We start from the raw sequence: 22164 nt of genomic DNA on the forward strand, positions 1-22164 counted from the left end.
CATCTGTAGCTTTCGTCCTTCAGATCTATACCTTAACTTCACTCATCTCTAGTCCACGTCCTACACATCTATACCTTAATGTCTTTTATCTCTGCCCCACGTCCTACACATCTATACCTTAACTGCACTCATCTCTGCCCAATGTCCTACACATCCATAACTTAATGTTTTATCTTTTGCATAATTATAGCTTCGCATTTGTACAGTGTTGAGTAATATATTGTTAAGGATATCTGGACGATTTAACGGAATGTAATCCATGCATACGTAACAGCGGTTACACTCGATGGAATCTGTTGCTGATATTCGAGACAGTTTAGTCACTGTCGTTTATGCTTTGTATTTATCATTTAAGGTTTTGCAAAAGAACTCTACAGCAAGAGGAGTTTTGTCCGAGATGAAATGAGGATTGTCCTGATAGGGAAGACGGGGTCTGGGAAGAGTGCCACGGGTAACACTATCACAGGGCAGAAGACGTTTGAGTCCAAGTTGAGCGGATCTTCCGTTACAGCCAGATGTAAAGAAGTCATGTTCAAGAGATCTGACAGACACATTCTGGTCGTGGACACCCCTGGGTTGTTTGATACAAACGCATCTAAGGCCGATACAACTAAGGAAATCAAGAGATGTGTGCTGCTGACATCACCGGGCATCCATGCTGTGTTTCTTGTCACCAAAATTGGGAGGTTTACAGAAGAAGAGAACAAAACTGTAAACTATTTCAAGAAGGTGTTTGGAGAGGGACTGAAGGATTACCTCATGGTTATCTTCACTGGCAAGGATGACTTGGATGCAGAGGAGACCACCGTGGAGAACTATGTGAAGACGGCTCCACCAGAGCTTCAGCGGGTGCTGGCAGAATGCAACAACAGATACATGACTCTCAATAACAGGGCGTCAAAAGAGGAGAAGGAAGCATTTGTAAAACAACTCATTGCCAACATTGACGAAATGGTACAATCCAATGGCGGTAAATGTTACACAACTGTTATGTTCAAGAAGGCAGAAGCCATAGTGAAGAAATGAGAGGAGGAAGAAAGGAGGAAGCTGGAGGAAGCGAAGAGAGAAGAACAAGAAGCAGTTGTGCGCAGCATCAAGGAAAAGTATGATGGCGTGTTGCAGGATCAGGACATCAAGATGCAGGGTCTGCAGAATCACCTGCAGGTGTTGCAGGAGGCGGGCAAAGAGGAACAAAAGGAGCATCAGCAGGCAGTGGATCATCTGAAACAAAAACTTGACAGAACTGAAGCTGAGAGAAAGCAAATTGAGGTTGATAGAAGGAAGTGGGAGGAAGAGAGGGGGAAGGAGATGGAGAAGAAAGAGGAGGACATGAACAAGGCAATGATTATGATGATGGACAAGATGGAGGAAGATAGAAAGAAGAGAGAAATTGAAATGGAGAAAAAGATGAATCTACTTGAAAATGAAAGGAAGAAGCGGGAGGAAGATGCAAGGCTGAGGAAAGCTGAGAGGGAAAAAGAAAGAGAGAAACAGAGGCTGGAACTTAAGCAGCTTGAGAAAGAGAAACAAAAGGAGCTTACAAATATGAGAGAAGAACAGAAAAAGCAAAAGGATATTTTTCAACGAAAACTTGATGAACAGGCAAGGAAAAATGCAAGAAAACGGTCTGAAGGTGGAAGATCCTGTTCCATCATGTGAACATGTCATTCTGATCTGCATCAGTGGACGCTCCTCTTGCTGGTATCCAACGCAAGTCCCACACAGTATACATAAGACTAATAAACTCAACTACTTTTGTTACCTTTCATTTTTAACTCTTTATTCCCGTTTTATAAGTTTGCGTTTAAACCCATTTTTGCCATATGCAGGTCAGGTTATGGAATACTGAATAAATGTAAACCTTGCAAGGGATGCCATGCCATTTGATTGGCTGAACAAGCAATTTTCGAAGGTAGTACACGCCCACTAGCTGATTACCGCTTCCTGATAGGATCTGATAATAAAGTGTTGCATTATTGGGTTCATTTATGTCACTGATTTCGTATGTCTACAGTTTTGTGTTTATGTTAATGATTTCATGAGCAGTCTGTGAAGCTATAATGCTAATTATTTATACGATTTGACTACATCATCTGGGGATTCTGTTTTAGAACTGGTATCCCAGCAACCTGTGCTGGTCGTAAGAGGCGACCAAATGGATTGGATGGTCAGGATCGATGACTTTGTTCATAGAGCTTCATCGTACCTGACGGCGTGGAAAGTCGATCACAATATCAATCACTGCATTGTCTGGTCCAGACTCGATGACTTACAGACTGCCGTCATACAGCTGGAATATTGCTGAGTGCGGCGATAAACACACAAATAAACATATTTCAATTTGTGTTTGTGTTTATAAACGTAAAATCCTATTTCTATCTCGAACATAACTATAAATAAATTTGCCCCACCTGAACTTCTACTGGAAATGAACGACGTGTAGAACTTAACGAGGTTGACCAGAGACAATGCATGGTGCTCTTGACAAGTGAGTGAGGTGGGATTTACGCCGCACTTTTAGCAAAGAAACTGGTCTCAACGAAGGAATTGTCTGAGCTGTTGCTATCCATTTCGTAGATGCTTCAAAGGAATATGGTTTATTGTCTTATGTTCTTCCATACAACATACCCATTATACATGTGCATCTTTGACATTAATCGGAATCCTGTCTACTACATAACAAGGGTGAGGAAAGTAAGGGTATGGATTCTCTATGATGCATCCTGGTAATACTTGACAAGAGTTTCTGTCTACAAACACTACTGATGCTTGGTGACTCACTTCTGAAAGAAACGTTAAGTTCATTGCAATTATTTTATCACAATGTGTTCCCATTTAAGATCCTTGTAGATATATCAGTGTTTTCTTATGCTCTCAACAACTTAGACTGGAGTTAGAAATAAGTTAGAAGAGGCTGCCCACAAGCCCACCAAATGTAAAACACCAAAGCAAGACTATAACCAATCTCGATTATAAAGAAATTCCTTTTGTCTATAGTTACAACTGTTTCAAATGTTTGGTGATTATTTACGAAAGAGAAGGTAAGATTATTAACAACCTTTCTACCAGAACATGTTGCCATTGCAGATCCTTGGAGAGACCTAGTACCAGGACATAGAGAGGAATCGAAGCCTCACAATGAAGGTTTGTTAATCCACGTATTTCTGATATTCACCTGCGGTCTTTCTTCCCCATGTCAACTACAGCAAATAACTTTATAATAAAATATGTTGAGAAAACTACAAATTGTATTTGAATGTTTTCAGCATTTCTTGAGAGTCTTTATGCCGGGAGGAGTTTTGTGAAGGATGAGACGAGGATAGTTTTAATTGGGAAGACTGGATCTGGAAAGAGTGCCACAGGAAACACACTGGCTGGAACTCAGGCGTTCGTGTCGAAACTCTGCGGTGCATCTATAACCAAAGAGTGTCAACAGGAGATGGTGAGAAGGTTCGATCGACATATTCAGATTGTGGACACTCCTGGATTGTTTGACACAGGAATGACAAACGAAATGTCGTCTAGAGAAATCATGAAGTGTGTGGCGATGACCTCTCCTGGACTTCACTCTATTGTCCTGGTTACCAGACTGAACCGTTTTACAGAGGAAGAACAACAGACTGTCCAGTATTTCATGAAGGTCTTTGGGAAAGACGTTTTGAACTACCTCGTTGTTGTTTTCACGGGAAAAGATGACCTGGACCAGCATGGGATGACCATTGAGACCTTTATCCAGGATAGCCCTGGTCCTCTGAGGAAACTGATTGCTGACTGTAAAGGTCGTTACTATGCTCTCAACAACTTCATGTCTGACATTGAGAAAGAAGAATGGGTGAAGCATTTCCTCCAGGGGATTGATAGGCTGGTGTCGTCCAATGGTGGACGATGTTACACAACTGAAATGTATCGTAAAGCCGAATCACTGATGAAAGAACGAGAACAGGAACTGAAGAAGAAACTGGAGGAACAGCAGCAGGCAGAGCGGGAGATGATAGAACAGAGCATCATGGTCAAGTATGATGAGATGACGCAAAGTCAGGATGAGAAGATGACTGAACTTAAGACACAGCTACAGGCGATGGAACGGAAAGGCTTAGATGACAAGACAAGGTACCAGGGAGCTGTGAATGAGCTGCAGAATAAACTTGCGAAGGCTGATCGGGAGAGGAAGCAGATAGAAGTTGACAGGATAAAGTATGAGGATGAGAGGAGGAAAGAAATGGAGAAAGGAGAGAAAGACAGGGATGAGGCGATGTTAAAAATGATGTATAGAATGGAAGAAGACAGACGAAGAAGGGAGGAGGAATTGAATGAGACCATGGAGAGAATTGAAGTCGAAAGAAGGGAGAGGGATGCTGAAATTATGAGATTGGAGAAGGAGAATAGAAAACGTGAAGGGGAACATAGAGAGGAGGTGATGCAGCTTCAGAAGAAAAAACAGTCTGAGCTTGAAAAGATGCAGGATGATATGAGGGCTGAGAGGGAATCAAAAGCCCGTAGGCTGGAGGAGGTAGCCAGAGGCATGGCAAGGGATGAGGCAAAGGATGATGGGTCGGGCATATTTGCAAAACTCAAGGGCGGCATAAAGAAAGTTGCTAGCTCTTTGGGGTTCCTGTAAAGGTGTCTTATGAATTTGCTTAAGAACGAGAATGAATGGTAAACTTGCATATTGTTGAATGATGTTGTAAGTAGGATAAAGACAGCATTTGCAGGTAAACACGCCTTTAGAATATCAAGTATAATGAGTGTTTATGTTAAAAATCAGAACTGCTCCATTATATATAGAGATTTTACTGATTTTACGAAACAAGTATCTGAATTCTTGTATTTTATGAGCGACAGTGGGGTTAACACATGAATTCTTTCACGAGTTTCCTACAATCAGTATGACGCACTTGCAAGTGTGATAATTTATTTAATACCCATTATTTCTTAATCGTTTTGAGCTTCCTTTGCACTGATCACAACCGCCGCCTTAAAAAAACACGATTGTCGAATGATGTCAGCCATCTGCAGCTATGATGTTGTTTCTAGTGAGACGTCCTTCCGACATGACGTCAGAATAGCATTCGAATGACGGCAAAGATGGCGTAGGGATGACTCAAACAATACAATGGTGCGCGTGAAGAGATATTTGGACTATATTGCACATACAATTTTTATTAACTCGGTTATTTCTAACACAATGGGTAATAATAACACTTATGATAATCTAAATATTCGTCTAATCACTATTTTGGTAGTTTGTGATACTGCAGTGTATTTTAGTTACTTATGTTCTTGGTTTTGTAACAATCACTAGTACTAAATAAATCTTGTTTAACAGTCTAAAATCTCTCTCTTCAATCTATATGTCTGTGATATGTTTAATATTCTAGAACCGTCTATGTTGTCCTATGGGTTCGAGCCTCGGCCGCGTCATACCAAAATACGTTAACAAATGGTACTTGTTGTTACCCTGCCTGGTGCTCGAGGGTTTAAAACAAGGGCTGGTCGGCTCGGAGTCAGTAGACTGTGTCTGAGTGGGGCATTCATGTTAAACTGCGGCATGGTATGTCAGTGGGCTAGCACTATAAAACCGGCATTAGTCCGGACTAGTATAAGCAGAACCACATACGTCGCTATATCAGTGCAATATAATCTAAGACGCGACGTTAAACCCCATTTCACCTAAACTTAATCTGTTACCACCAAACACCTACTCGTGGGGTTCAACGACGATGTAAAGTATCTACTGTCTTCGTCACGTTATGTGTTGAACCTGAAATACAAATTGTAAATAAACAAAAACGCCCGATTGTACTTCACCACACAACACTTTGTATTTCACAACACAACACATTGTAATTCACAATACAACATATTGTACTTACACAGTGTACTTCATCACCCGCAACACACTGTACTTCACAAGACAACACACTGCACTTCGTCACACAACACATTGCACTTCACAAGACAACACATTGTACTTCACCAAACAACACATTGTAATTCACGATACAGCATATTGTACTTAACCACAAACCACATCGTACTTCACCACAAACAACACATTGTATTTAACCACACAACACATTGTACTTCACAAGACAACACATTGCACTTTTCCCCACAACACATTGTTATGCGCCTCACTCAAGTCATTCTACTTCACCAGACAACACTACGTACTTCACCACACAGCACATTGTTCTTCACAACACAACACATTGCACTCCACCACACAACACATTGCACTTCACGACAGAACACACTGCACTTCACGACAGAACACACTGCACTTCACAACAGAACACACTGTACTTCACGAATAAAAACACTACTTCACGACACAACACTTTACACTCCACCACATTCCACTCCACAACACAACACATTGCACTCCACCACACAACACATTGCACTCCACAACACAACACATTGCATTCCACCACACAACACATTGCACTCTACGACACATCACATTACATTACACTTCACTACACAACACATTGCACTCCACCACACAACACATTGCACTCCACCACACAACACACTGTACATCACGACACAACACCTTACACTCCACCACACAACACATTGCACTTCACCACACAACACACTGTACATCACAACACAACACCTTACACTCCACCACACACCACATTCACTCCACCACACAACACATTGCACTCCACCACACAACACATTAGACTTCACGAAACAACACATTGCACTCCACAAGACAACACATTGCACTCCACCACACACCACATTCACTCCATCACACAACACATTGCACTCCACCACACAACACATTGGACTTCACGAAACAACACATTGCACTCCACAAGACAACACATTGCACTCCACGACAGAACACATTGCACTCCACCACACACCACATTGCACTCCACGACAGAACACATTGCACTTCACCACGCAACACATTGCACTCCACCACACACCACATTGCACTCCACGACAGAACACATTGCACTTTACCACACAACACATTGCACTCCACCACAGAACACATTGCACTCCACCACACAACACATTGCACTCCACGGCAGAACACATTGCACCCCACCACACACCACATTGCACTCCAGGACAGAACACACTGCTCTCCAGCACACAAGACATTGCACTCTACAAGACAACACATTGCACTTCACCAAACAGCATTGTGCGCTTCACCACACAACACTTTGCACTTCACGACAGAACAGATTGCACTTCACCACACAACACATTGCACTTCACGACAGAACACATTGCACTTCACGACACAACACATTGCACTCCACGACAGAACACACTGCACTTCAAGACAGAACACGCTGCACTCCACCACACATCACATTGCACCCCAACACACACCACATTGCACTTCACGACAGAAGACATTGCACTTCACCAAACAGCACATTGCGCTCCACTAAACAACACATTTAACTTCACGACAGAACACATTCCACTTCACCAAACGGCACATTGCACTTCACCACAAAACATATTGCACTCAACCACTAAATACGTTGCACTTCACGGCAGAACACATTGCACTCCACCACACAACACATTGCACTCCATTAGAGCAACACATTGCTCTCCAACACACAACATTTTCCACTTCAAGACAGAACAAATTGCACTCCACCACACAACACACCGTACTTCACAACACAACACACTGTACTTCACCACACAACACATTGCACTCTACTACACAACACATTGCACTTTACGAGAGAACACATTGCACTTCACGACAGAACACATTGCACTTCACCAAACGGTACATGGCACTTCACCACAAAACATATTGCACTCCACTACACAACATATTACACTCCACCACACAACATATTGCACTCCACCACATAACATATTGCACTCCACCACACAACATATTGCACTCAACCACACAACACATTGCACTCCACAACACAACACAACACATTGCACTTCACGACAGAACACATTGCACTCAACCACACAACACAACACATTGCACTTAACGACACAACATGCTGTACTTCACGACACAACACTTTACACTCCACCACACACCACATAACACATTGCACTTCACGACAGAACACATTGTACTCCACCACACAACACATTGCACTTCACGACAGAACACATTGCTCTTCACAACACAACACATTTCACTTCACCACACAACACATTGTACTTCACAACACAACACATTGTCCTTTATCACACAACACATTGTGCTTCACCATACAACACATTGCATTCCACCACACAACTCATTTTACTTCAGCACACACCACATTGCACTCCACCACACAACACACTGTACTTCACAACACAACACACTGTACTTCACCACACAACAAGACATTTTACTTCACCACACAAGACATTTTACTTCACCACACAACACACTGTACTTCACCACACAACACATTGTACTTCACAACATTCAACACATGGTACTTAACCACACAACACACTGTACTTCACCACACAACACATTGTACTTTACTACACACAACAGATTGTACTTCACAACACAGTTAATTATACTCCCAACACAACACATTGTACTTCACCACACAACAACACAGGGTACTTCGTTGCACAGAAACACATTGTACTTCCCCACACAACACATTGTACTTTACTACACACAACACATTGTACTTCACAACACAAGAACACATTGCACTTCGTCGCACACAAACACAGTGCACTTCGTCGCACAAAAACACATTGTACTTCTCCACACAAGAGCACAGTGTACTTCGTCACATAAAAACACATTGTACTTCTTCACACAAGAGCACAGTGTACTTCGTCGCATAAAAACACATTGTACTTCTCCACACAAGAGCACAGTGTACTTCGTCGCATAAAAACACATTGTACTTCTCCACACAAGAGCACAGTGCACTTCGTCGCATAAAAACACATTGTACTTCTCCACACAAGAGCACAGTGTACTTCGTCGCATAAAAACACCTTGTACTCCACCACACAACACATTGCACTTCACGACAGAACACATTGTACTCCACCACACAACACATTGCACTTCATGACAGAACACATTGCTCTTCACAACACAACACATTTCACTTCACCACACAACACATTGCACTGCACGACAGAACACACTGCACTTCACGACAGAACACACTGCACTCCACCACACAACACATTGCACTCCTCCACACAACACACTGTACTTCACCACACAACACATTGTACTTCTCCACACAAGAGCACGGTGTACTTCGTCACATAAAAACACATTGTACTTCTCCACACAAGAGCACAGTGTACTTCGTCGCATAAATACACATTGTACTTCTCCACACAAGAGCACAGTGTACTTCGTCGCATAAAAACACATTGTACTTCTCCACACAAGAGCACAGTGCACTTCGTCGCATAAAAACACATTGTACTTCTCCACACAAGAGCACAGTGTACTTCGTCGCATAAATACACATTGTACTTCTCCACACAAGAGCACAGTGTACTTCGTCGCATAAAAACACATTGTACTCCACCACACAACACATTGCACTTCACGACAGAACACATTGTACTCCACCACACAACACATTGCACTTCACGACAGAACACATTGCTCTTCACAACACAACACATTTCACTTCACCACACAACACATTGCACTGCACGACAGAACACACTGCACTTCATGACAGAACACACTGCACTCCACCACACATCACATTGCACCCCACCACACAACACATTGCACTCCTCCACACAACACACTGTACTTCACCACACAACACACTGTACTTCACCACAAAACAACACATTTTACGTCACCACACAACAACACATTTTACTTCACCACCCAACACACTGTACTTCACCACACAACACATTGTACTTCCCCATATAACAAATTGAACTTCACCATACACAACACATGGTACTTCACCACACAACACATTGTACTTCACAACACAACACATTGTCCTTTATCACACAACACATTTTACTTCACCACACAACACATTTTACTTCACCACACACCACACTGCACTCCACCACACAACACATTGTACTCCACCACACAACACATTGCACTTCACCATACACCACATTGCACTCCACCACACAACACATTATACTTCACAACACAACACACTGTACTTCACCACACAACAAGACATTTTACTTCACCACACAACAAGACATTTTATTTCATCACACAACACACTGTACTTCACCACACAACACATTGTACTTCCCCATACAACAAATTGAACTTCACCACACAACACATTGTACTTCACAACACAACACATTGTCCTTTATCACACAACACATTTTACTTCACCACACACCACATTGCACTCCACCACACAACACACTGTACTTCACAACACAACACACTGTACTTCACCACACAACAAGACATTTTACTTCACCACACAACAAGACATTTTACTTCACCACACAACACACTGTACTTCACCACACAACACATTGTACTTCACAACATTCAACACATGGTACTTAACCACACAACACACTGTACTTCACCACACAACACATTGTACTTTACTACACACAACAGATTGTACTTCACAACACAGTTAATTATACTCCCAACACAACACATTGTACTTCACCACACAACAACACAGGGTACTTCGTTGCACAGAAACACATTGTACTTCCCCACACAACACATTGTACTTTACTACACACAACACATTGTACTTCACAACACAAGAACACATTGCACTTCGTCGCACACAAACACAGTGCACTTCGTCGCACAAAAACACATTGTACTTCTCCACACAAGAGCACGGTGTACTTCGTCACATAAAAACACATTGTACTTCTCCACACAAGAGCACAGTTTACTTCGTCGCATAAAAACACATTGTACTTCTCCACACAAGAGCACAGTGTACTTCGTCGCATAAAAACACATTTTACGTCACCACACAACAACACATTTTACTTCACCACCCAACACACTGTACTTCACCACACAACACATTGTACTTCCCCATATAACAAATTGAACTTCACCATACACAACACATGGTACTTCACCACACAACACATTGTACTTCACAACACAACACATTGTCCTTTATCACACAACACATTTTACTTCACCACACACCACATTGCACTCCACCACACAACACACTGTACTTAACAACACAACACACTGTACTTCACCACACAACAAGACATTTTACTTCACCACACAACAAGACATTTTACTTCACCACACAACACACTGTACTTCACCACACAACACATGGTACTTCACAACATTCAACACATGGTACTTCACCACACAACACACTGTACTTCACCACACAACACATTGTACTTTACTACACACAACAGATTGTACTTCACAACACAACTAATTATACTCCCAACACAACACATTGTACTTCACCACACAACTAATTATACTCCCAACACAACAGATTGTACTTCACAACACAACTAATTATACTCCCAACACAACACATTGTACTTCCCCATACAGCAAATTGACCTTCACCACACAACACATTGTACTTCACAACATTCAACACATGGTACTTCACCACACAACACACTGTACTTCACCACACAACACATTGTACTTTACTTCACACAACAGATTGTACTTCACAACACAACTAATTATACTCCCAACACAACACATTGTACTTCACCACACAACTAATTATACTCCCAACACAACAGATTGTACTTCACAACACAACTAATTATACTCCCAACACAACACATTGTACTTCCCCATACAGCAAATTGACCTTCACCACACAACACATTGTACTTCACAACATTCAACACATGGTACTTCACCACACAACACACTGTACTTCGGGGCGGTCGGGTAGCCTAGTGGTTAAAGCGTTCGCTCGTCACGCCGAAGACCCGGGTTCGATTCCCGACATGGGCACAATGTGTGAAGCCCATTTCTGGTGTCCCCCGCCGTGATATTGCTGGAATATTGCTAAAAGCGGCGTAAAACCATACTCACTCACTCACACTGTACTTCACCACCCAACACATTGTACTTTACTACACACAACAGATTGTACTTCACAACACAACTAATTATACTCCCAACACAACACATTGTACTTCACAACACAACAACACAGGGTACTTCGTTGCACAAAAACACATTGTACTTCACAACACAAGAACACATTGCACTTCGTCACACATTGTACTTCTCCACACAAGAGCACGGTGTACTTCGTCGCATAAAAACACATTGTACTTCTCCACACAAGAGCACAGTGTACCTCGTCGCATAAAAACACATTGTACTTCTCCACACAAGAGCACAGTGCACTTCGTCGCATAAAAACACATTGTACTTCTCCACACAAGAGCACAGTGTACTTCGTCGCATAAAAACACATTGTACTTCTCCACACAAGAGCACAGTGCACTTCGTCGCATAAAAACACATTGTTATTCACAACATTCAACACATAGAACTTCACCAGAGAATACCTTGTACTTCACAACCCACAGTACCTCGTACTTCAGCCCGAGTAATCTACATGTATCCACTCACATCTCAACGATGGTATTCGATCTACGAAATCATGTCGTTTCTTGTGTCATTATGATAGAGCGACAAGCGTATGACTGATTATACCATTGGAGGGTGCACGTTGTGCTATATCCATTCCCGCATTCCACAACATCTCTGCGAACTACACTCTCTCAAAAAGGAAACGCAACCCCTATATTTTCAAGATGTTTATCTCAATATTCAAGTTCTTATAACACATAATATTATTGAACACAACAATATGAAATTTGGCATGGTGGCAGTACAGTTATGCAAGTTTAAGTCCAGACTTCGACAGTTCTCTCACTAAGATTGACTTGACGCAAGGGGGCATCTTTCTCAGTACCTCGTATGAGCGCCACGAGCTGCGATCACAGCATTACACCTCCTAGGAACAGAACCGATTAGACGCGGGATTCTTTCCTGAGGGATTGCTCTCCACTCCTCCTGCAGTGCAACGGCTAGTGCATCCAACGTCTGCGGCGGCGGTGTACGTGCACGTACTCGTCGGTCCAGATAATCCCAAAGATGTTCGATTGGGTTGATGTCTGGTGATCGGGAGGGCCATGGTAACACGTTGACGTTAGAATTCTGGAGAAAATTCACTGTTGCATGAGCAGTGTGCGGCCGGGCGTTGTCGTGTTGATAGAGCTCCCTCTGTTGATCGATAATCGGTAGAAGATGAGGCTGTAAGACGTCATTGATATAGCGCTGGGCTGTCAAATTGCCACGAATGATCACCAAGTCTGATCTTTGGTTGTAAGACATGTCTCCCCACACCATGACGCTCCCTCCTCCAAATCTGTCGACCTGTCGAACACAGTTCAGGGCAAAATGCTCGTTTCCTCTTCTATAGACACGCTGTTTCCGTCACGGCGTTGTAAGAAAAAACGTGTTTCGTCACTAAATCAGACGCGCCTCCAGTTTCTGAGGGTCCATATACCGAACGTTGGTGCACCACCTGAGTCGTTGGCGTCAATGTTTGTGGCGTAAAACAGGTCCAATAAGTGGTCTCCTTGCACGTAGACCGGCCTCTCGTAGATGGTTCCTAATTGTTTGTGCGGACACTCTTCTCAAACCTGGCACCTGTGTTGCAGTGACGGTAGGTGTGGCTAGCCGATTACGTAGGTGGGTGACCTGGATGAATCGATCCTGGGGTGGTGTGGTAACCCTTGGCCTACCACTTCTGGGGCGATCTTCAGTTGCATGAAACTGGGAGTATTGGCTCCAAAGTAGGGAATCGTTGTTTTATGAATATTAAGGTGCCAGGCAACGTTTCCAAAGCTTTGTCCGGCCTCAATACGACAAATTGCGATATTTCGATCTGCAGCACTCAACCGTGGCATATTCGACCTTGTCTTTCGGTGACAATGATAGAGTGAATTGCTAATCAACACGTGCTTTTATAAACCCATACTTCTACTGCTCTTTCCATGAATTGCACGTGCATGAGGCTTTTGGCATGGGCCACGTGAACATTTTGCTCACTATTATAAAAGTAACAATAAAATGCCCTTGTGCACGAAAATTAATGTGTTTGGGCGCTTACGTTAATAAACAGTGTACATGGTATACGTGCATATCAGAAAAACTGTATTTACAATCAACATTTTTCATTTTGGGGCTTTCTAACATTTTCAGACTGGGGTTGCGTTTCTTTTTTGAGAGAGTGTATATTTTCATTATTATCATTATTATTATTATTATTATTATTATAGCATGTATTTCTTCTACAATCAGATATGTTTGTTTGTTTGTTTGTTGTTTAACGCCCCACTCAGCAATATTCCAGCTATATGACGGCGGTCTGTATATAATCGAGTCTGGACCAGACAATCCAGTGATTAATATCATGAGCATCGATCCACGCAATTGGGAGCGATGACATGCATCAACCAAGTCAGCGAGCCTGACCACCCGATCCTGTTAGTCGCCTTTTACGACAAGCAGAGTCACCTTTTACGGCAAGCATGGGTTGCTGAAGACCTATTCTACCCCGGAATCTTCACGGGTCACAATCAGATATGCTTAAAGTTCATTCATGGTAACCATGGCATTTGGTTCATACATACAGTGGGGTTTTATTGTTTAAACTTGTGCCATATGACACAAGTCAGGAAATATACATTATGCATGCATGTACCAGCATGTATCATACCAGCAACTGCAACATACTCATACCCATAGTCATCTTTACTTTCACTCACTCAGCAATCGACACAGGGTCATCCCCACAGGGCTACAACAGTGAAGAGGAGGACATGGGTGAGGATACCTTACATGTGCTGGTGAGGTGAGGTGAAATTGGGTTTAACGTCGCGTCCAAGATTATTGCACTTATATAGCAACGTGCATGCACGTGTATGTGTGTGTGTGGCTGCTTGTACTAGTCCGGACTGATGCCGATTTATAGTGCTAGCTCACTGAGATACCATGCCGCAGTTTAACATGAATACCCCACTCAGACACAGTATACTGACTCCGAGCCGACCAGTCCTTGTTTTAGCCCCTTAATGCCGAGCGCCAGACAGGGTAACAACAAGTACAATCTTTTAACGTCTTTTTGTATGACGCGGCCCGGGATCGAACCCTGGACCTTCCGCTCTCCGGGCGGACGCTCTACCACAAGACCACGGAGGCGGTCTTACATGTGCAGGAACCAGTTACTGAAAGGACATAATGATTGGCCATAAAGCAGACACCTATGATTAGGAGACATGATGACATTCCTAGAGGTGTCCACAGGTACAGATGCCAGATAAGAATATATCCTTTGTATCATCAACGTAGTTATTTTCTGTGAACTGAGCTGACTAACCTGTCCTCCCTGATATGAAAGATATTCTATATAAATAATGAAATTGATGTAATAGTGAGTGAGTATGGTTTAACGCCACTTTTAGCAATATTCCAGCAATATCACGGCGGGGGACACCACAAATGGACTTCACACATTGTACCCATGTCGGGAATCGAACCCGGGTCTTCGGCGTGACGAGCGAACGCTTTAACCACTAGGCTACCCGACCACCCCAATTGATGTAATACCCCGGTATGTGTAATATATAGGAATTTTGTATTCTGTTTCAGAAACTAGCACTGATCCACTTCCAGACACTAGACAAGTTTCAAGGGCATTCTTTCAGAAAGAGGTAAGAGTTTCAAGATAAATAACAATAAATGGTCAGTTTCTATATAGATTTCATTGGGTTTTTCTCTAGGAGCAAAATCTTGCCATGTATCTACAGAACCTGATGCAGGGAAACTTCAGGTAAGAGGTATTCAAGTATAGGCCAAACCTAAGACAGTTCTGAAGAGCCACAGGTAAGAGGTATTCAAGTATAGGCCAAACCTAAGACAGTTCTGAAGAGCCACAGGTAAGAGGTATTCAAGTATAGGCCAAACCTAAGACAGTTCTGAAGAGCCACAGGTTAGAGGTATTCAAGTATAGGCCAAACCTAAGACAGTTCTGAAGAGCCACAGGTTAGAGGTATTCAAGTATAGGCCAAACCTAAGACAGTTCTGAAGGGCCACAAAGTTAAATGTCATGAAATTGACGTCATTGCTCCTTTTGAAATCATGTAAGGAAGAGAAAAGTTTATGTTTATATGAGTGTATCCTGGATGTCTCCATAAGGTTCTTATTGTATACATATATATACAGATTGAAAGTGTTTGGCACATTTCTATTAGATCCCAAACCCTACTTACCGGTAATAACTTCTACTGCATGTTCCTTCATACTCTAAACATCTGACCAATGTATGTTTAGCAAAGGCAGTAACAGATGTGTATGTACATACTCTCCTTACAGTGGTGACAGGGACGGAAGGGGACAGAGGCACACAATGTTTCTGGAGAGCTATCCCTATCAGGATGTTAAGGCAGGATTTGCATCCCAATTCATACCTGCAGAGGTACAGTGCTTAAATAAAGATGTTAAGTACAATGTTACTCTTGCAAAGTCACCTCCATGGCAGTTGAAGACCACATGTCTTATGATTTGTAATGCTTGAAATTACTAAACTGTTAATACAGAAAAAGATAAATCTCTAAATACGTTTCAATATATATATCATAAATAAGGTCTCTAAATATGTTTCAATATATATATATCATAAATAAGGTCTCTAAATATGTTTCAATACATATATCATAAATAAGGTCTCTAATTATGTTTCAATATATATATCATAAATAAGGTCTCTAAATATGTTTCAATACATATATCATAAATAAGGTCTCTAAATATGTTTCAATATATATATCATAAATAAGGTCTCTAAATACGTTTCAATATATATATCATAAATAAGGTCTCTAAATATGTTTCAATACATATATCATAAATAAGGTCTCTAAATACGTTTCAATATATATATCATAAATAAGGTCTCTAAATATGTTTCAACATATATATCATAAATAAGGTCTCTAAATATGTTTCAATACATATATCATAAATAAGGTCTCTAAATATGTTTCAATACATATATCATAAATAAGGTCTCTAAATATGTTTCTATATATATATATCATAAATAAGGTCTCTAAATATGTTTCAATACATATATCATAAATAAGGTCTCTAAATATGTTTCAATACATATATCATAAATAAGGTCTCTAAATATGTTTCAATATATATATCATAAATAAGGTCTCTAAATATGTTTCAATACATATATCATAAATAAGGTCTCTAAATATGTTTCAATACATATATCATAAATAAGGTCTCTAAATATGTTTCAATACATATATCATAAATAAGGTCTCTAAATATGTTTCAATACATATATCATAAATAAGGTCTCTAAATATGTTTCAATACATATATCATAAATAAGTGTCATGAGACTGAATGTTGAATTCACAGCTCCAGGGACACATCAGAGAGTGGATTAGAAGCACCTTCACACGTCGTATTCACAAAGACAAAAGGTAAGTTATTAGAGTATATAACATACAGTGAAGTCTCACTATTCTTTTTGAAAGGAATTTGCTTTTCTTGGTGTTGATGTTGATACAAATTCTTGTCGAGGTTCATTTTCAATACACATGCTACTGTGGTTATGAAATGTCATCTTAAGAAAGGGAAGAGTAACATGTAAACAAAATCAGTTTCCCTTCCATTCAGCTTCACTAAAGTTAAATGTGATGCTATGTGTTACAAAGAGGAAAAGGAAACTGCCTAAACTTGTTCATGTTAATGCAATATGTAGAACTGTTCATTTCAGCCATCCCTACACCAGTTTATTGACCAGTGTGCTAACTGTGCGTAATGTGGATGAGAATCTGAGAAAACTGAGTCTGCAGTATATGTGGTAATATAAATTTACAAAAAATCTAATTCCTTTAAGAAATGAACTACACTAGATCAATGTAACTGTATCTCTGTTACATGTGTCATGCAGTAAATCAGTTTTGACATTATAAATTTGACCTATAAAGGTACTAAACAGACCTCAGTGTGGTAAAATCAGTAGCTTGTAGGAATAGAAGTTATACATGTGCATATCATTTCTACCATTAGGCACTTTGGAAGAATCAAATAAAGTGTTCTGAAATGTCTTTTTGTACTGTTCTTGTTTTCAACCTACTGCTAAGTATTAGTCACAATTAAATCTGAAAACCAACACATAATACTAGTCTTGCCATATTTCCATTCTGACCATATACAATTTGTTTCATTTGTAATTTTGGGGGGTTTAGTAACTTTGCTCAAACATGATATGTTAAATGTCTTTCTGTCTTTTACAGTGCAACAACCCACTACATCGTGTATGTAGCTGTACAAGAGGCATGCCTATTCCTCATCCAGAAATGTCTGGATATGGAGTACCAACATCTGGACAAAGAATGTTCAGAAATGAAATTACATCCGAAGCGTTTGTAACTTGGTCCAGTTTTGACTTGCGTTCATTGCGTTAAAGAATAAAATGATATCAAATGTTCACTCTGTAAGTCTTGTATATCAAACTAATATTGACTACTCTGCACTGATGGTTATCAACCTAAGTCTCGTAATAGTTTTTAGGAAAATATGTGTAATATGACCTCCAGAATTGACATTACATGTTTAAAATCTATAGTTAATGGAATCTTAAGATTTTCTTTCGGCTATGGATATTATGGATATCACATTTCTAGCTAGAGAGCAGAATTTGAATGCTATGGGTCAATATTTCTAGCTTTAAGAGATTTTTGACTATTTTATTACTCATATCCCCTTGACCAGAAGTGGGATAACGCCTTTAAAATCTTAAATTAAGTTAATCTTAAGATTTCTTCTTGGCTGCTGAGAGTAAATAGCATTTCAAACCTGTGAGCAAAGCCTGAACACTATGATACAATATTTCTAATTTTAAGAGATTTTTGACTATATCATTACTCATCTCCCCTCGACCAGAAGTGGGATAACGCTTATAAACACGACAAATAATGGAATCTTAAGATTTCTTCTTGGCTGCTGATAGTAAATAGCATTTCAAACCTGTGAGCAAAGCTTGAACACTATGATACAATATTTCTAATTTTAAGAGATTTTTGACTATATCCTTATTCATCTCCCCTCGACCAGAAGTGGGATAACGCTTTTAAAATCTAAAATTAAGTTAACCTTAAGATTTCTTCTTGGCTGCTGATAGTAAATAGCATTTCAAACCTGTGAGCAAAGCTTGAACACTATGATACAATATTTCTAATTTTAAGAGATTTTTGACTATATCCTTACTCATCTCCCCTCAAGCAGAAGTGGGATAACGCTTTTAAAATCTAAAATTAAGTTAACCTTAAGATTTCTTCTTGGCTGCTGATAGTAAATAGCATTTCAAACCTGTGAGCAAAGCTTGAACACTATGATACAATATTTCTAATTTTAAGAGATTTTTGACTATATCATTACTCATCTCCCCTCGACCAGAAGTGGGATAATGCTTTTAAAATCTAAAATTAAGTTAACCTTAAGATTTCTTCTTGGCTGCTGATAGTAAATAGCATTTCAAAACTGTGAGCAAAGCTTGAACACTATGATACAATATTTCTAATTTTAAGAGATTTTTGACTATATCCTTACTCATCTCCCCTCGACCAGAAGTGGGATAACGCTTTTAAAATCTAAAATTAAGTTAACCTTAAGATTTCTTCTTGGCTGCTGATAGTAAATAGCATTTCAAACCTGTGAGCAAAGCTTGAACACTATGATACAATATTTCTAATTTTAAGAGATTTTTGACTATATCATTACTCATCTCCCCTCGACCAGAAGTGGGATAACGCTTTTAAAATCTAAAATTAAGTTAACCTTAAGATTTCTTCTTGGCTGCTGATAGTAAATAGCATTTCAAACCTGTGAGCAAAGCTTGAACACTATGATACAATATTTCTAATTTTAAGAGATTTTTGACTATATCCTTACTCATCTCCCCTCGACCAGAAGTTGGATAATGCTTTTAAAATCTAAAATTAAGTTAACCTTAAGATTTCTTCTTGGCTGCTGATAGTAAATAGCATTTCAAACCTGTGAGCAAAGTTTGAACACTATGATACAATATTTCTAATTTTAAGAGATTTTTGACTATATCATTACTCATCTCCCCTCGACCAGAAGTGGGATAACGCTTTTAAAATCTAAAATTAAGTTAACCTTAAGATTTCTTCTTGGCTGCTGATAGTAAATAGCATTTCAAACCTGTGAGCAAAGCTTGAAAACTATGATACAATATTTCTAATTTTAAGAGATTTTTGACTATATCCTTACTCATCTCCCCTCGACCAGAAGTGGGATAACGCTTATAAACACGACAAATAATGGAATCTTAAGATTTCTTCTTGGCTGCTGATAGTAAATAGCATTTCAAACCTGTGAGCAAAGCTTGAACACTATGATACAATATTTCTAATTTTAAGAGATTTTTGACTATATCCTTACTCATCTCCCCTCGACCAGAAGTGGGATAACGCTTTTAAAATCTAAAATTAAGTTAACCTTAAGATTTCTTCTTGGCTGCTGATAGTAAATAGCATTTCAAACCTGTGAGCAAAGCTTGAACACTATGATACAATATTTCTAATTTTAAGAGATTTTTGACTATATCATTACTCATCTCCCCTCGACCAGAAGTGGGATAACGCCTATAAACACGACAAATAATGGAATCTTAAGATTTCTTCTTGGCTGCTGATAGTAAATAGCATTTCAAACCTGTGAGCAAAGCCTGAACACTACGATACAATATTTAAAATTTTAAGAGATTTTTGACTATTTTATTACTCATATCCCCTCAACCAGAAGTGGGATAACGCTTATAAACACGACAAATAATGGAATCTTAAGATTTCTTTTTGGCTGCTGATAGTAAAGCACATTTCTAACAGTTATGAAAGCTTCAATGTATATATGTCAATAAGCTACTTAGGAATGGTTCAATGAGTTTCCTGGTTATTTTAATGCTGACCAGGAAGATTTTGTCATTCCGGGTATTACATATGGTATTCTTTCCTTAAAAAAATGAGAAAAAGAGTAGGGTGGTGGGTGAATCAAAGGAACATCAAAGAAATCTTTTTCAACAAGAGAATTCTTTCTACTCTAATATTTCTATATGTAATTAGTTTCTTTTATTTTTTAAGTTAGACTTCTAAGATGAAGCACAAACTCTCTCACAACAAGCATCTGCTATGCCTGGAAGCAGTTACATGCACCTCCAACATTAATTAAAAAATAGTTGCTTTTATCATCATGTACATAATAATCAAATGGAGTGATTTTGAATAATTGTTACCACTAAAATCTAACATGATAGTAATAGTAATATTTATAAAAAATGACTTTGGGACTTGAGAATACAAACAAAAATACACACATCAGTTGCCAGAGGGCTGTGAGGTGATGGGGCTTAGAAATCCCTTGAACAGTACACATGTAATTGTACCCCTTTTAACTCTGACATGTTGAGTATTCATTGTTTGATGTTTAATGACACACTTAGTTATATTCAAAATAATTAATATTATTATATTAATGTACATACCCTCCCACATATATATTGTGCACATCATCGCCTGTTGTACAATGTCATGAGTGTATACTCCTAGGCATTTACCTGCTGTGTTACTGTGTATGAGAAGAAATATGTCCAACTCTTATATAACTCTTGAAAAATAGCATAACACAAACATCCTAGGAACTTGAATTATTACACTTGTATCCCCACCAATGAGTGGCATAACAACTTTAAAAAACATAAAATTAGAGAATAGTTTTATTTTCATTTGGCTTTTGCTCTGTTGTAGGAAAACACTGTGTTCAGAAGTGGCCAAGATAGCTATTTAACAGAAAATTGACTGTTATTAAACATGTCACCACCTCACGAAGGTTATGATATGATAGACAATCAAATAATACATTTGGGAGTTATATCATGGTTAGAAAGTAAACATTGGCAATGGGCAGTAATTACAGATAATAAGCAACATGACTATTTTTATAAAAATGGCAGTTTTCATAAGCGATAAGCATAAAAATAAGAAATTGTAATCCGCTTTAGCTCCGCATTACCACTTTTATACGCTGCCATTTTTAGC

General features: G+C 39.6%; 3 protein-coding genes across 4 annotated transcripts in view; all 3 read left to right on the forward strand.

The window, feature by feature from the left end:
- LOC124150329 (immune-associated nucleotide-binding protein 9-like) overlaps positions 1–5439 on the forward strand; it is a 30872-nt gene extending 25433 nt beyond the window's left edge. Inside the window, exons 6-7 of the mRNA XM_048396614.1 lie at positions 3088–3144; positions 3267–5439. Coding sequence (XP_048252571.1) covers positions 3088–3144; positions 3267–4618 — 1409 coding nt within the window. The 3' untranslated portion in view covers positions 4619–5439. The remainder of the gene's footprint in view (positions 1–3087; positions 3145–3266) is intronic.
- On the forward strand, positions 992–1978 carry LOC125380869 (vicilin-like seed storage protein At2g18540). The gene has a single exon (XM_048396617.1). It carries the CDS (start codon positions 1138–1140, stop codon positions 1657–1659), a length of 522 nt encoding a protein of 173 aa, XP_048252574.1. The 5' UTR covers positions 992–1137; the 3' UTR covers positions 1660–1978.
- Positions 5440–14491: 9052 nt separating the features above from the next.
- On the forward strand, positions 14492–18821 carry LOC124150331. 2 transcript variants are annotated; one of them, XM_048396615.1, is made up of 7 exons: positions 14492–14845; positions 15671–15732; positions 15802–15851; positions 16394–16496; positions 17459–17523; positions 17820–17906; positions 18343–18821. In XM_048396615.1, exons 1-7 carry the CDS (start codon positions 14710–14712, stop codon positions 18476–18478), a joined length of 639 nt encoding a protein of 212 aa, XP_048252572.1. In that variant the 5' UTR covers positions 14492–14709; the 3' UTR covers positions 18479–18821. The 2 variants fall into 2 exon arrangements, with proteins under 2 accessions (XP_048252572.1, XP_048252573.1); XM_048396616.1 differs by lacking the exon at positions 14492–14845 and adding an exon at positions 15112–15325 and having other exon boundaries at positions 18343–18820.
- Positions 18822–22164: the final 3343 nt, after the last annotated feature.

This window comes from Haliotis rufescens, unplaced genomic scaffold (assembly GCF_023055435.1).
Source record: "Haliotis rufescens isolate VD_foot unplaced genomic scaffold, xgHalRufe1.0.p SCAF_159, whole genome shotgun sequence".
NCBI lineage: Eukaryota > Metazoa > Mollusca > Gastropoda > Lepetellida > Haliotidae > Haliotis > Haliotis rufescens.

Excerpts from the sequence above, each read along its gene's own strand:
- LOC125380869 (XM_048396617.1), top strand. The coding sequence starts at position 1,138 with ATGCAGGGTCTGCAGAATCACCTGCAGGTGTTGCAGGAGGCGGGCAAA.
- LOC124150331 (XM_048396615.1), top strand. The coding sequence starts at position 14,710 with ATGCATGCATGTACCAGCATGTATCATACCAGCAACTGCAACATACTC. Across the intron at positions 15,733-15,801 it reads GGGCATTCTTTCAGAAAGAG|GAGCAAAATCTTGCCATGTA; the intron begins GTAAGAGTTTCA and ends GTTTTTCTCTAG. Across the intron at positions 17,524-17,819 it reads CGTATTCACAAAGACAAAAG|CCATCCCTACACCAGTTTAT; the intron begins GTAAGTTATTAG and ends TGTTCATTTCAG.